At 31.8% G+C, this 17,622-nt stretch overlaps 1 protein-coding gene across 1 annotated transcript; it reads left to right on the plus strand.

Moving 5' to 3' along the window:
* The first annotated feature begins 405 nt into the window (after positions 1 to 405).
* Positions 406 to 1,138, plus strand: LOC142554817 (putative ubiquitin-like-specific protease 2A). The gene is made up of 4 exons (XM_075665493.1): positions 406 to 437; positions 515 to 682; positions 777 to 908; positions 989 to 1,138. Exons 2-4 carry the CDS (start codon positions 525 to 527, stop codon positions 1,104 to 1,106), a joined length of 408 nt encoding a protein of 135 aa, XP_075521608.1. The 5' UTR covers positions 406 to 437; positions 515 to 524; the 3' UTR covers positions 1,107 to 1,138.
* Positions 1,139 to 17,622: the final 16,484 nt, after the last annotated feature.

Here is a 17,622-nt window from a genome sequence, read left to right on the forward strand (position 1 = left end):
TTCTTCACATAAATGCGGGCTTGTTCTGTTTCTTTTTGAATCGATTTGTGGTGCTGATGTGTGATTTCCTCTTTGTCTTTGAATCGATTTAATCGCTCACTGTTTCATCGTCTTACTTTTGAGTTAATTAAAGGGCTTGCTTAGCAAAATCTCTAAATTTTATTTTTCCTGTTTTTGTTTGTTGAGAAGATACAACGCCGTGGACTCGTGATCTATGTGGTTGTTTCAGATGGGTCTTCCATTGAAAGGATTCCGAACGAGTGCCCAAATAGACGTGCATACCTTCATAGAAAATGTAAACAAAAAAGATCTGTCTCAAGTGATTGGAATGATGTCTCCCACAACTTTCGTTCTCTTGGGCTACCAAGGAGATTTCCGAGGATAAAATCTGCCCTACGCGGAAGGTTGTATGACAACGTGTTCGATCGCTATTTCCGGTATGGTTTTATCAATTTACAATGCCATTGAGTCCAAGATATATATATAGTTTTGCGAAAATTTGGTGATTTTGTAGGAGAATATGGATGGATACTCCAGAAGAGAAAAGGGACCGGTGCACATACTTAAACTGTCTATGGTTTTGCATGTACAATAACGAATGTTTTAGAGATAGGGTACTGACTTGGATCAAGAAGGAGAACATATTTTCGAAAACATATGTTTTTGTTCCCATTGTCATGTGGTATGCAACCTTCTTACAACAAAACCTTGCATTGCCTGCCTGCCCTTAAGGGCGTCCCATTCGGTACGGACTAATCAATGCATTATTTTATTAGGTCTCACTGGTATCTCTTGATCATGTGTCACTTTGGTGAAAGCCTGAAATCCGGAACCAGGACTCCATGTATGCTGCTGCTCGACTCGCTGCGTGCGTTGGATCCTATGAGACTCGAGCCCCTTATACGAAGGTACTTTTGAGTATGGATGATACTTTAAAATGCCCACTTTATGTTTCATGATTCACTTAAAATGCTTTTACAATTCACAGTTTCGTCGTGGACATATTCGAAACACAGGATAGACATGAGAACATAAAGCTGATTAATGACATTCCCCTTTTGGTTCCCGAGGTAGCAATGTCCTCGAGTATGAACGTTTATAAATGACTTAAACTGTTATACGTTCTCTGTTTCTTAAAAAAAATTGAAATTCAGGTTCCACAGCAGAGAAATGGTGAGGAATGTGGTGTTTTGTTCTGTACTATACACATCTTTTCATGGAGAGTGCTCCTCAAGAGTTGAGCATCAATAAAGGCTACCCTTACTTTGTGAGTTAAATGTTTTATTTCTTCACTTTGTCCATTGATGCAAGCTCGCGAATCATGTCGTAACAATGGTGGCGCTACGTTGTTTGTTGTTGCTGGTTCGACGCAGATGAGAAACGATTGGTTCGGCGAGGAGGAGTTAGAGGGTTTTTATGAAAAGTTGGAGTCGCTCGAAATTGAGTCTAGCGATGAGGAGGAATGACATTCTAGTTAACGTGCATACATACACATAGTGTTGTTTTGTTGTCATTTGTAAACTGCAAGAATTCTTGACTGCAATATTGAAGTGTGGGTACAAATTCTCAGTTTCACATCAATTACCATTGAGACACTTTAAGTGTAGCACTCTACTTCAAAAATTGCTTGCTTGAATCTCGTGTTGAGTTGTGTAGTGAAAAAAACATTTACGAATGAGAGAGACCTCGAAGCCATATTAAATAAAAATCCTTCTTCCTTTAAAAAAATCAATACAATATCTGTCCTGAGACTCAAGACTCTGTTTATTTGCCTGTGATGTAAAAAGCCCAATCGATCCCTAATGTTAACAAAATCTATTCAACTACCATTTATTCTTTTATTAAGACATTAGTATGCTGGACCATGAAATAGTATCAAACCCGATTTAAGTATAAAAATTATTATCGTGTAATTAAATATTGAGGATGAGATTTTCTGAAAGTATGAATTCGAACATAAGTTTAAAATTAATTATTTAATGGATTTATTTTAATTCTTTCGAATATTTGATGGAGAAGATCTAATCAAGATTAGACATCATGAACAAATAGAGACATATCAGAGCCTAAGATAAGTTTATGAATCAAGATAACATGTTCCTAAAAATAGTATCAGATTCATCTAAACTCTCCGGAGATCTTAGAGAGATACAAAAGATGGTATAGTATGACAATCAGTTATACTATATATCACGTAAAATTTAAAAAATCTTTGGAAAAAAAAGAAAAAATTATTGGAACACTAAAAGATATTCAAACAAAAATCCAAAATCTAGAACAACAACACAGTTCTAGTAAAAGAATCTCGGAAGGAAAATTATTACTACATTTGGTATCGATCTCTTGTTATATAAGGCAATATAAAATTATTATTCGATAATTTGATATGATTAAAATAATTATTGTGTTGATTAATTAAAATAATTAATTATGTCAAATAAATTTAAAAATATGTTAAAAATAAATATTTTAAAATATCAGATATTTAAACAATAAAATACATAAAAATTAAAAAGCACAATATTACTAAATAAATACAAATAATAACTAAGCTCAAATTACTATTTTCAGTATCATATTACACAATACATATTTATATATATGCTTACCAAAAAAGAAGAAAGAACAAACCATCCACAAACCCTCTGCCCGACGCCCTCCTCTTCCAGCTACTGCCGCCGCAGAGTCGAGCCACCAACTGCCGGAGATGAAGCTTAAAACCCAAAAACCTATTTCCCCAAGCTCTATGTTCCGTTCCTGTTCTGAAATCGGAAGAAAACAGAGCATTCAATCACGGTTGGCGGCTCTGTCTCAGTGTGTGCTTCTTGGTTCGATTTTTGCTTCGTTCTTTGGTTGATTTGTGGCGTATTGAGTAAGGATCAAAGTCCTTTATGTTTTCCAGCCATGTTCCCCAGCGTGAACAGGAGCTCCGACGACATTTTCCGATAATGTTCCAACTGCTGCACCACCACGAGGAGTCTAGCTGCTCATTAGCTAGAATTTATTCCATTCAAAGAAACAAACATTACCATGAACAAAAATTTTAAAAATCAAGGTTGCAATGTACGCATATATATAGTTGTTGTGCAACAAAATGCAACCAAAACATTAGTTTGAAACTATTACCAGTCTCAAAATACAAAACCGACTTTGAACAACTATCAAATTTTCTTCGAAATCCTAAGATGATTGAATATTCACAAGACCGAATAAATTCAACAATAACAACAAATAATTTAATTAATTTAACTATAAGTCAAAAAATTCTCAATGTTGAATATTATTGTCACAATTAATATCTAACAAAGCTAAAATAATGCAACTATTTCTAAAAATTACTAAAATTGAATTTATTTAGTAAATATTCAACATAACGATTTATTACTAGAATTTTGTTACAGTATTCCCAATATTATATTAGAATTCATGGTGATGTTTGTTCCGATAATGTTATCTCCTTTTTTTTATTGATTTCTGAATTTTCTTTTTTGAGGATAATTTCTGAAATTTCAAAAGGCTCGTCCAAGGAAAATACTTTGATTACGGGTCATGACTAATGAATTATATTTGTTTATACCAACGCGGACATTAAATTCTTCTTGCATACAATTACCAATCAGAAATCTTTTTGTTCCAATAAGAAATATTTGAATTGATAGAAAAAATTGTATGCATCAGTTTCAATCCGATAATGCGATATTATAAACTAGTTTGGTATACAAGGTTGCATCCTTCAACATCATTAATACATGACAAAAACTTGTGTGAGACGGTCTCACGAGTCGTATTTTGTGAGATAGATATCTTATTTGGATCATCCATGAAAAATATTACTTTTTATGCTAAGAGTATTATTATTTATTGTGAATATCGGTAAGGTTGATCCGTCTCACAAATAAAAATTCGTGAGACAATCTCACAAGAGATTACTATTAATATTGGTAGAAGGAATTAAAAATCTTTCAAAATGGTTTGACGCAATAAATATAATTTGAATATGGATAATTCTAAATTGAGTCAAAACAAAAGTATTTAGAGAAGTGAAATTAATGGCATAGTTGAATTCTTCATGGATAAAATGATTAAAGACGAGATTATAAATTAAAGATAAACGGTACTATTTTTTAACTCTAACTATTATAAAACTTGAATCAAATATGGAATAATGCAATTCGAATCCGTGAATTTCAAGATAGCCAAAAGTTGCTTTGGAATTGTTGGAAAATAATACAAGCTCCATTGCAAAAAGATCTACATGTCAGCGATCTTCTAATGTATTTTGGAACAAGTATGTTCTAAAAGTAGCTAAACTTGATCGAACATATCTTTCTATGTTCCTATTTCCTATGATTCCATAACTACAAAATCAGTAAGAATATCATATAAAAACTTGTGAAAGTATCTGCATTCATACTCTCCATATGGAAAAGAAAACGCAAGTGCAAAAGAAAGAGTACTTAAACCAATTGACTTTTGATCTTAAGAGTGAAACCCCAAGACCCACATAATCTTGAGAAATTAAATTTATTTTAGATTTAGATAAACACTCGAACCCGTTGAATAAAAAAAATAAAACAAAACATAGAACCAGTTCAATGCATAGATTAATTGTTTAACTCAAGCCAAAACCCTAAAAGGGAAACCAGAAAAAACAAATAAAAGTAACCCATCACTGTACCTCACAGACCTACGGAATTCAACACTTTGAAGAAGGATCTTCATTTTCTTCTTTAGGCAACTCATTAAGATCAAAATCCAAGATTTTAGTAGCAGATTGTGTCTTCTGCTCCGGCATATTACCAGACCAATGGTGTCTCTGGTGACCTCCGAGAGCTTGGCCAGATGGGAATTTCTCGAAACATATCTTACATGTGTGTGTTCTTTCATCACCAACTGATTCTGGGGTTGCTGCAATATTTTTCTCCTCGAAGCAATTTTGCCAGTTTCTTGATGACATGTATTGGTGATATATTGCTTCTTACGTCTGTGATCAATGGCGTTGTAGATTACCATCTTGAACTTGTTGTGACTCGATTTGTGGCCACCCAATGCCAAGTGACTCGAAAACGCTTTGCTGCAGAAACTGCAAGCGTATATTTTGGGGGTATTCGGTGCCGCAGGAGAAGAGGTTACCCGGTTTTTGATATCCGCGGGTTGATCATCTGTACTTCCCTCCCGCACCCTGGATGAAGTTGAATTCCTGATATCGATCTCTGGTTCTCTGGTTTCTCCATCATGATCCGTGTCCGTATTTTTTGGATAATCCACCCCAGAATCAGTTTTTTGAATCTTATTATCACCCCTTCCAGGCCCATTCTCAGTTTCCTCTAATTTTCGCTTCAACTTTTCAGAATCATCACCGGACCCTAACTTCTTCCCCTTCTCTCTTCTCCTTTTCCTTCTCCTCCTCCCCAGAACTCGAACCTCGACAAGAATCAAGAAGATCAGGCTGTACACTTGCTTCAGAACCCAAAACTTGCGGATAATGATTGTTATCCTGATCGCGACTCGAAACGCCCGGAGAATCAAGAACAGGCGGCGGCCATATCTGTTGGCGAATGGTTCTAGTTTTCACAGGAATGGGTTTCAGATACTTGGATAACTCAACCATTGAAGGCCGCGAATCAATATTTTCGCCTGCTACGATATTTTTCGGACTCTTGAGTCTCCCTTCAATCATTCGCAGAAATCTTTTACCAGTTGCAAAGTATCCTAATTCAAGTCGAAGAAGCAATTTAAAGTTTTGATCGAATTATAAGGAAACAAAAGAAGTTCTCATTCATTAAATAGGCAATGAATCCATCTGCTACCCCCGAAACGTTCCTTTTTAAATTATATAGCTATAATAATATTTTTGGAAAATTAGTTATTTCTCCTCGTTATTTGCGGAATTTTACCTATTGAATTCCTGATTGATAATAATAAAAATAAAAATAATAAAATAACAATAATTAGTTACTTATCAGTGAAGTACTAAATAATCAGAAATCTTTTAGCTCAAGTAATTGCATCTAGATGGATTGTCCATAGTCTATTTTTCGTCCAAGAAACTTTAAATTTGCAGTTTTACTCCAATAAATTGTTCCCTATTTTCATTTTATAAGCCGGACATGATAGCAAGTTTCAGTGTTATATCATAATTTTTCGACATCATATCAATAGTCAATCCAAAAAAAAAAAAAAACGAAAAAAAAAAAATAAAAAAAGTTTAAACGAATACACTGACCTACTTATATCACTAAAACTGCAATTTGGAATATTTTGGACAAATTAATAGAACAAAATAGAATTTAACATTTCATGAACATTCCAGAAAAACTTTGATAATAGGATTGTTCAAAACAGTTGTGTTCAAGTTGTTCAAAAAATCTACCGTATGAAACAGTGAATCGAGAAACAAATGAAATAAAAATATATATTTCGTAATTCAAAAAATATACATATTAAATAAACAAACCTTTGAATTGGGTAGAAATCTCAGAAAATAACGAGTAATTGATCAGTGATGTATGTATATACAATATATGGCAAAACTTGTGTGAGACGGTCTCACGGGTCGTATTTTGTGAGACGGATCTCTTATTTGGGTCATCCATGAAAAAATATTATTTTTTATGCTAAAAGTATTACTTTTATTGTGAATATCGGTTATTTGGGTTATTCATGAGACCGTCTCACAAGAGACCTACTCATTATATATGTGTGTGTGTGTGTGTGTGTGTGTGTGTGTGTGTGTGTGATGGTGAAGAGTGGAGAAGGAAAAGCTCTTTCTTTTACAGGAAGAAATTGTGAATTAGTTTGTGTTTTTGTGTATATACATTCATCATTTTTTTTTTTTTGACAGAAAAACTTGTAATTTTATTCAAAACAAGTAAGATACTCGATTATAAGCTTTACTAACCAAACAGGAAACTCTCCACAAATCCACACGAAAGGTGAGGGAGATGAAATAGCAAAAGAGGCTAACGAGTGCGCAACACCATTTGCGGTGCGCAAGACATGTTCTCATTCTAAATGGGCATGAGTTGCCAATAAATTCCTAATCTTTGTTGGAAAGGCCCCAGTGTATCCAAAGTCCTCTGCTGGACTAGTGAGTCGCTTGCACTGCCATCAGAGAATCCGATGTAATCTGGTTTATCCTCAAATTTTGAGTCTGAGTCATTTGAAATCCTTCCTCAATTGCAATAAGTTCAGCGGCGACTATAGATGGTGGTTTAGTAATTTGCTTCCCAAAAGCTAGCAATGTCTGGCCCTCGTGAATTTCGCACAACACCGCCGATTGCATATCGATTGGAATTGACATTATAAGCTGCATCTACGTCCAAACGCAATTGGTTGATTGGTGGTGCTATCCATCAACTCGGTGATGATATATGTTCTCTCTTCTGCTTGCTGAAAATTAGCATGGATGTTCTCGCCTCTTGGTAACCGCAGAGCATGGTCTCGCACCATTCGACATTAATACCCTTCTTCTTAGATCATTGTTATGTACTGTCTAAGTCTCTCCATCCATACTGCATAAGTTCTTGTGGCAAAGAATTCAAAATCCTTTCTGTTAAGTTTGCTCTTCATCCATAAAGTAATATCAAACACCTCCATCATTCGTACTATCTTTAGAAATGGCCAATAACTAGTATCTTTCCAGCAACTTCTGATCGCTGGGCATGAGAACAAAGCGTGACTAGATGAGTCATAAGCAAAGTGGCATAATGGACATGTTCCAATGGTAGGGATATGATGTACCAGCAGATTACCTGATGTAGGGATTATATTATGCAAAATCCCGCCACCAGAAGATACAGACTTTATGGGGTATCGAAAGAGACCACAAGAATTTCCACCAACTTTTTAAGTACACTTCAGAACTATTCGTAGGTGGATCATAAAATCCAATTGCCGACTTGTACCCGTGTCTCACCGAATATTTACTTATGTACTTATTACTTTTTATTTATATATTCTATTATATATAAAATTTCATTAAAAAAAAGAGAAAATTAAAAATAATAAGCTAACAGAAGTATAAGTTAAACAGTAATTAAGTAAGGGTTTATTTGGTGAATATCTGGTGTTTTCTTACTTAATTATCCTTTATTAGGATGCTTATTTGACTTTAAGTTATCTTCTAAAGTAGATAAACACATAATCTTTTTAGATTTGAAGCGATATAATTTATATAAAATTTATGTGACAATTTTATGAGACGGATTTCCGACCCGAATGACTCATGAATAGCATTACTTTTTATGGCATGAGTATTATATTTCACTGTAAATATAATTTTTTGTTATTTTATATATAAATATTATGTAATCTATATTGATTTAAGCGAAAAATATTATTTTTTATATCTAAAGTATATTGAGTAATATATGATGATTTGAGTGAAAGATACTGTTTTATATCAAAGTATTTATTTTCACTACAAATGTGGATCAGGTCGACCATATAATTTATATATATCAATAGATCGTATTGCACATAAGACCTATTCCCATAATTTATGATGAATATATGCTTGTGTATATATTAATAATTTAATTTTTATTATATCCAATTAATATTTAGTAAGGTTAATTTTAAATATTTAAGACAAAAATCATATAATATAAATATTTATATTAAAATTTAGCACGATAAGTTTGTTAAAATCAATTGTTATTATTGAATCACATAAATAGAATTGGTCTAAATATAATCATTAGACATCTGTGTCTAGGCACGCACGAGGACATAAAGTAATTATTATTTGAATTTTGTGAAAACTTAAGCCGTAGATTACTAAATTTTTGTGGCAGCTAATGTTGATTAAATTTCATTTTTTGTTAGGAAGAATAAATCTTTTTGTTGCTTAAAATGATGAGTCTTCTTTCTTTAAATTTTTGCACGAAATTGGATTGAAAATAGGAATTATATTCTGAGTTTTAGGGGGTTTTGGGAGACATGAATGGCACATGACTTTTTACCATTAGTTTTAACTTTCAAATCGACGGAAGAGCCAATTTGGTCAAATCTAAATGTTTCAAAATTTTGATCAAGTTGGTCCTTCTCTCGATTTAAGGGTTAAAAGTAATGATAAAAAGTCACATCAAGTCCACAAAAACTTCCTAAAACCAAATAGAATCCCTAATTTCAATCCAATTTCGTGCAAAAACTTAAAATAAAAAAGACCCGTCATTTTAATTTTTCACAAATACCAAATTCATAAAACCCCTAATTCTCAAAGTCGAAATACTAATTCGAATAAATCTCTAATGGAAAGATTAAAAAAACATAATAATCAATAAAAAAAACCACAGTATCCAGGAAAATCGGATTTATATAAAAATCTTAATATTGACTTTTAATGACTTTTATAGATTTTAAAAATCTAGATGTATTCAACTTAGACTTTTACATACTATATAGAAGTCTAGTGGTATTCAAAATAGACTTTTATAGAGTTTTAAAAAGTCAAGTGGTATTCAACATTGACTTTTAAAAACTCTATAAAAGTTTATAGGTATTCAAATTTTCAATACACTTTTAATAACTTCATGGAATTAATCAACATACAAACATTAAAACCTAAAGTACAACTATAAATTGTCAAAAATTGTATTTGGTTCAACCCAAAGATTTGGATGGATTTTTAAAACTTCTAACTCATACACAAGCTGTTTATCTCTTTTCTTATTTTCTCTCCTCTATTTCTATTACTCTCTCAAATTTTGGAAGTATATCTCTATATATATTTTCATCTTTCTTTTTTTTATTTTTCATTTTTTGGCTGATTGTTCATTTAATAATTTTTTATTTTAATATCATAGGAAATTTTAAATTCCATAATTGATTTTGTGATTTTTAATTTATGATTTATACAAATTAATGTAATATGCAGTAATAATAAAAGATGATCCAAAAAAATATCGCTTAATTCTTAATAATTGAATAGCCTCGCACCAACCACGATTTTTTAAATTCTTTTTATCATTTTCAATTTCAATTAATATGTAAGCTATGATATTTTTATACAAAATTATATTCACACAAATATTCTTTTCACATGTATATTATCAATTTAAAAACAAATTTACAGATTAATCAATTGATGTATTTTAAAAAAATTTATAAGCATGCATACAAACCCACATATATACACATATAAGAATTAAATGATTTAACTTTTAAATAAATAAATTCATTTATTAATATAAATTTTGAAAAAATATTTTAAACTGAATATGTTATATATGTTAATTAATTATTGGTTCAAGAAAATTAATAAAAAATAATATGATATAATTAAGTACAATTTTTAAATTCTTTAAAAAAAATTCACAAAAGTCTATAAAAATATTGCAAAAAAGTCTACATGAATTCACATAAATCTGTTTATAAATCTGTGAGATTCTGTAAAAGTCAATAAAAATCTATCAAATCCATAAAAATCTATCGTTTGAAAAAGTCATTTAAGTAATTAAAACTCTGAATTGAATACACCTCACGAAGTTATTTATGTGCAAGATCCATTTCATTCTTCAAGGTGCATCTCTTAATAGAGTCCTTGTAGAAATAAGAGATAAATTTTTTAAATCGGACACAATCTTAATATTATATAAAATTTATGGACAAAATTTTAAAAATTGAGGAGCAAAAATCGATAGCAATTATTTAATAGGAAATTAACTAATAGTAGTTTTCATATGAGACGCGGTCGCGCATATGCGCGAGAGCTTATCCTCACACATAGATCAATATTCTTTTCGGCTCTCCCGGTCTGATCTGTTCCGTCTATAATCACATCAATTAATTAACGAATCATTTCAGATTAACAACACAGCAAATCTCGGGCATTATATTTCTCCGCCCCTAAGATACGATTTCGTTCCCGAAATCACAGGCAATCAATCAGATATAAAAGCAGATACAATAAGGAATGGAGAATAGAAGCTAAATAAGAATACTTCGTGGAAGTTAGATCCTCATTTAGTAATTCCTCACATTTGGTCACTTTAGTAGTCAACTCAAAGAAATCCCGGAACTCCGCCCCTAAAAACTTGTTTCTTAGTTCAAAACTCAATCTTTCTGGCCTATTTTCATAAATTCTATATCTGGAAAGAAAACATTGCAACTATTTTTCAAATTTTTTTTAATTTATCAATATACAATTCAACAGACTCCCCACTTCTTTGTGTGATTCTATATAAATCAGCAATTTACACTTCTGGCTCATTTCTATATAAAAAAAAAATTTGCGAAATTGCCTTTCCATTTCTTGCCATGTTAAAATAATTTTTAGGCAAAGAGGTATACCAAAAAAGTTATACCAATGAGTGAGTAGAAAATAACATGAGTTTTAAGTTGGCGAAATTCTCTAGATTAGCCAACTCCCCATGTTGGATAGTGAATCTGCCTATATGCAAGATTTATTGTCTTGTACAAAGAACAAGATGAATTCAGACGTTTTATAACCCTTAGGACATGGGTTATTCATATCTATGTAATCCAGATAAAGTTTGTGAAATCTAGGCGACCAATTTGTCATAATATCGACCCATATAATTCCTACATTACTTTCTCGTGTATTTGTATTTAGTCACATGAGTTTCCTTAAATGTTCATGGCCATGAATTTGGCCTTCAAATGATTAAATCATATCTTGAACTGGAACTTCATGTGCAACTCTTTCAACATTATCTTCTTCAAAATTTGTTGGAACTTCCACTCTCTTCACTTTCTTTGATTGTTTCGTCTTTTCGACGGAATACATTTTTCTCTCACCGGATATGCCAATTTTTGCTCATATAAAATTTGTAGCTTGTGGGCGTGTCAGGTGTAAGTGAATCAGTTTGTGTAAAAACTAAAAAAAAAAAAAAAACTAACATCTTGAACAAAATGATTATGAATTCCAAACTTAATCATTAATAATCATATGTTAAGCTATTAAACTCACCAAAACAAAGGACAAGAATAAAAATAAAGTTGAATGTTTAAGAAATAAATTTCTGACATGATTATATATTCATAAATCACGAAGAATTCACAAAATATGGAAATTTACAATAAACTTTTTTAAAAACAGGAATGAAAAATGCATAAAGCATTTGAAAATTGATAAAAAAAAAAAAACTTGAACATAAAATTTAGAGATTTTTGCAGTGTGATTGCAAGTTTCTGGAGTGTTGAGACGTGTTTTCTCAATCTACTGATGTTTTCCTTTTGTTTCACCTATGGAGAGTTCCTCCAATTTCTGCCAATATTCACGATTTTCTTTTCTTGTCCTCTATTTTACTCGCTCAAAATTTCTCTGGATAACTGGCGGGATTCATCTGTCACTGTTTTGGGCTTCGTCAAGTAATTTTATCCTATTGGACCTGAGCTAAATCTATCGGGTCAAAATTTTTTTTAGCACAAATACTTGTATTAAATTATCTTATGCTATATTTTAAATAATGTATATGAGCACCCTTAATATTTGTAGACATTTAAATTTCAACTATGCTATATCTTTTATAATTTAAACAAGACAATATTACGTAGATATTTGCCAAGAATATTTTTATTTTACATACGAGGTGGGTCCAATGGCCCAATGACAATGTTTAAATAGCGTGGGCTTTCAATTGGTTGGGCCAGAACTCTTTCTGGATAATGAGATCCGATAGTAAGACATATTACTTGGAAATTAGTCGGTTTGGGGCTACCCCTTTACTTTGTAGGTTGGTATAAATTATAAGAATATGTGTCTTGTGAGACGGTCTCACGAATCTTTATCTGTGAGACGGGTCAACCCTACCGATATTCATACTAAAAAGTATTAGTCTTAGCATAAAAAGTACATTTTTTTATGAATAACCCAAATAAGTGATCTGTCTCACGAAATACGACCTGTGAGACGGTCTCACACAAGTCTTTGCCAAATTATAATAATGATAAATTGCCTAAAAAACATATAAAATGAAAGGCTAAATAATCAAATCTTCTATTTTATATCCTACTTATTTTGTATTATTCTCATTTATTGTAAAATGTGACCTTAATTAACGTTACTTGTCCATTTGACGAAATAAATCTTATGAGAAGATCGGGAGATCAATACACGTTCATCATATCGAACCGCGGGATCGTACAAAAAATGGGAAATTTTGAAACCACTGTTAAAATATGTCTATAGAACGCAAGATTCGGTATTTAATGATACCCCTTTGGATTTTAGGTTCATACAACACAAAAATTTTCGTGAGACGGATGTCACCCATGAAAAAAAATTATTTTGTATAAAAAAATATTATTTATTATGTAAATATGAACAAAGTTGACTCGTCTCACGGATAAAGATCCATGAAACTGTCTCACGAGAGAGCTACTAATCCCGCTAATATGATTAATAATAAATGAAAATCCAACGGATGGAGAAAATGTGAAATATTAATTGCTTATATAGCTTATTTGTTGTTAGATTTTTTAAAATTAAAATAATTAACAAAAACACTATTTTTAAAATTTCAAGATATAATATTTTTTCTACTTCCAATTTAAAAAAGAAAAATATTTATTTTTGTACGCATGTGTAGGAAAGCTAGTTAACAATAGTGGGTGAAACTGGTTAGGTCGATGCTACATTTGGGGCTGTGTCCCCACATAATTTGGATGAACAAGATTCACACACATATGTGATTTTAAAAAAATTAGTGGACTCCATGTATGTGTGGCTAAATTTGGACCATTGATTCTATCATGGGGTAGTGCTCTTACATGTAGGATGGAATGAACCGGTGAAACTTCGTGTCCAGATACATTTTCAGGGAGAAAGTAAAAATTGTAAAATGGAGATCAAATATGTGTATCGAAGAAGGGTGAAAGGGGAGCGGCCCCCATGTTATTTAATCAAGATTTTGTCATTTACTTCAGGTAAAAAAAAATAAAGGTCCATTTTTAAACCAGTCCTCCTTTCCCATTGATTAATATGTTTTCTGTAATTTTTTTAAAAAGATTTAATGATTTTTTTCAATTAAAAATTATATAATTATTATTATTATTTTTATTATTCCCGACCGTTCCGTAACTAGAACCACCACCTCCTCGACGTTCTCTGCGACGGCCACGGGAAACATGTTTGCATGTCGTGGTTTACTTCCAGTTCACTGAGCAAACTCCTTCTGCTGCTTGAATCCAGGGGTTCATGAATGATACCCCATGGATGAGCCCATCAAGATCTGGCCCAAATTTATGGTTAAAACTTGATTATACACATCTTTTCATGGAGAGTGCTCCTCAAGAGTTGAGCATCAATAAAGGCTACCCTTACTTTGTGAGTTAAATGTTTTATTTCTTCACTTTGTCCATTGATGCAAGCTCGCGAATCATGTCGTAACATGGTGGCGCTACGTTGTTTGTTGTTGCTGGTTCGACGCAGATGAGAAACGATTGGTTCGGCGAGGAGGAGTTAGAGGGTTTTTATGAAAAGTTGGAGTCGCTCGAAATTGAGTCTAGCGATGAGGAGGAATGACATCTTCTAGTTAACGTGCATACATACACATAGTGTTGTTTTTGTTGTCATTTGTAAACTGCAAGAATTCTTGACTGCAATATTGAAGTGTGGGTACAAATTCTCAGTTTCACATCAATTACCATTGAGACACTTTAAGTGTAGCACTCTACTTCAAAAATTGCTTGCTTGAATCTCGTGTTGAGTTGTGTGGTGAAAAAAACATTTACGAATGAGAGAGACCTCGAAGCCATATTAAATAAAAATCCTTCTTCCTTTAAAGAAAATCAATAATACAATATCTGTGCTGAGACTCAAGACTCTGTTTATTTGCCTGTGATGTAAAAACCCCAATCGATCCCTAATGTTAACAAAATATCTATTCAACTACCATTTATTCTATTTTATTAAGACATTAGTATGCTGGACCATGAAATAGTATCAAACCCGATTTAAGTATATAAAATTATTATTATCGTGTAATTAAATATTTGAGGATGAGATTTTCTGAAAGTATGAATTCGAACATAAGTTTAAAATTAATTATTTAATGGATTTATTTTAATTCTTTCGAATATTTGATGGGAGAAGATCTAATCAAGATTAGACATCATGAACAAATAGAGACATATCAGAGCCTAAGATAAGTTTATGAATCAAGATAACATGTTCCTAAAAATAGTATCAGATTCATCTAAACTCTCCGGAGATCTTAGAGAGATACAAAAGATGGTATAGTATGACAATCAGTTATACTATATATCACGTAAAATTTAAAAAATCTTTGGAAAAAAAAAGAAAAAATTATTGGAACACTAAAAGATATTCAAACAAAAATCCAAAATCTAGAACAACAACACAGTTCTAGTAAAAGAATCTCGGAAGGAAAATTATTACTATCATTTGGTATCGATCTCTTGTTATATAAGGCAATATAAAATTATTATTCGATAATTTGATATGATTAAAATAATTATTGTGTTGATTAATTAAAATAATTAATTATGTCAAATAAATTTAAAAATATGTTAAAAATAAATATTTTAAAATATCAGATATTTAAACAATATAAAATACATAAAAAATTAAAAAGCACAATATTACTAAATAAATACAAATAATAACTAAGCTCAAATTACTATTTTCAGTATCATATTACACAATACATATTTATATATATGCTTACCAAAAGGAAGAAAGAACAAACCATCCACAAACCCTCTGCCCGACGCCCTCCTCTTCCAGCTACTGCCGCCGCAGAGTCGAGCCACCAACTGCCGGAGATGAAGCTTAAAACCCAAAAACCTATTTCCCCAAGCTCTATGTTCCGTTCCTGTTCTGAAATCGGAAGAAAACAGAGCATTCAATCACGGTTGGCGGCTCTGTCTCAGTGTGTGCTTCTTGGTTCGATTTTTGCTTCGTTCTTTGGTTGATTTGTGGCGTATTGAGTAAGGATCAAAGTCCTTTATGTTTTCCAGCCATGTTCCCCAGCGTGAACAGGAGCTCCGACGACATTTTCCGATAATGTTCCAACTGCTGCACCACCACGAGGAGTCTAGCTGCTCATTAGCTAGAATTTATTCCATTCAAAAGAAACAAACATTACCATGAACAAAAATTTTAAAAATCAAGGTTGCAATGTACGCATATATCAATAGTTGTTGTGCAACAAAATGCAACCAAAACATTAGTTTGAAACTATTACCAGTCTCAAAATACAAAACCGACTTTGAACAACTATCAAATTTTCTTCAAAATCCTAAGATGATTGAATATTCACAAGACCGAATAAATTCAACAATAACAACAAATAATTTAATTAATTTAACTATAAGTCAAAAAATTCTCAATGTTGAATATTATTGTCACAATTAATATCTAACAAAGCTAAAATAATGCAACTATTTCTAAAAATTACTAAAATTGAATTTATTTAGTAAATATTCAACATAAACGATTTAATTACTAGAATTTTGTTACAGTATTCCCAATATTATATTAGAATTCATGGTGATGTTTGTTCCGATAATGTTTGTATCTCCTTTTTTTTATTGATTTCTGAATTTTCTTTTTTGAGGATAATTTCTGAAATTTCAAAAGGCTCGTCCAAGGAAAATACTTTTGATTACGGGTCATGACTAATGAATTAATATTTGTTTATACCAACGCGGACATTAAATTCTTCTTGCATACAATTACCAATCAGAAATCTTTTTGTTCCAATAAGAAAATATTTGAATTGATAGAAAAAATTGTATGCATCAGTTTCAATCCGATAATGCGATATTATAAACTAGTTTGGTATACAAGGTTGCATCCTTCAACATCATTAATACATGACAAAAACTTGTGTGAGACGGTCTCACGAGTCGTATTTTGTGAGATAGATATCTTATTTGGATCATCCATGAAAAAATATTACTTTTTATGCTAAGAGTATTATTATTTATTGTGAATATCGGTAAGGTTGATCCGTCTCACAAATAAAAATTCGTGAGACAATCTCACAAGAGACTTATCGAACATATCTTTCTATGTTCCTATTTCCTATGATTCCATAACTACAAAATCAGTAAGAATATCATATAAAAACTTGTGAAAGTATCTGTGCATTCATACTCTCCATATGGAAAAGAAAACGTAAGTGCAAAAGAAAGAGTACTTAAACCAATTGACTTTTGATCTTAAGAGTGAAACCCCAAGACCCAGATAATCTTGAGAAATTAAATTTATTTTAGATTTAGATAAAACACTCGAACCCGTTGAATAAAAAAAAATAAAACAAAACATAGAACCAGTTCAATGCATAGATTAATTGTTTAACTCAAGCCAAAACCCTAAAAGGGAAACCAGAAAAAACAAATAAAAGTAACCCATCACTGTACCTCACAGACCTACGGAATTCAACACTTTGAGGAAGGATCTTCATTTTCTTCTTTAGGCAACTCATTAAGATCAAAATCCAAGATTTTAGTAGCAGATTGTGTCTTCTGCTCCGGCATATTACCAGACCAATGGTGTCTCTGGTGACCTCCGAGAGCTTGGCCAGATGGGAATTTCTCGAAACATATCTTACATGTGTGTGTTCTTTCATCACCAACTGATTCTGGGGTTGCTGCAATATTTTTCTCACTCGAAGCAATTTTGCCAGT

This window comes from Primulina tabacum, chromosome 8 (genome assembly GCF_025594145.1).
Source record: "Primulina tabacum isolate GXHZ01 chromosome 8, ASM2559414v2, whole genome shotgun sequence".
Lineage (NCBI taxonomy): Eukaryota > Viridiplantae > Streptophyta > Magnoliopsida > Lamiales > Gesneriaceae > Primulina > Primulina tabacum.

Coding starts and splice junctions, on each gene's coding strand:
- LOC142554817 (XM_075665493.1), top strand. CDS start 525: ATGGATACTCCAGAAGAGAAAAGGGACCGGTGCACATACTTAAACTGT. Junction 683..776: donor TTTGTTCCCATTGTCATGTG/GTATGCAACCTT, acceptor TTATTTTATTAG/GTCTCACTGGTATCTCTTGA. Junction 909..988: donor CTCGAGCCCCTTATACGAAG/GTACTTTTGAGT, acceptor TACAATTCACAG/TTTCGTCGTGGACATATTCG.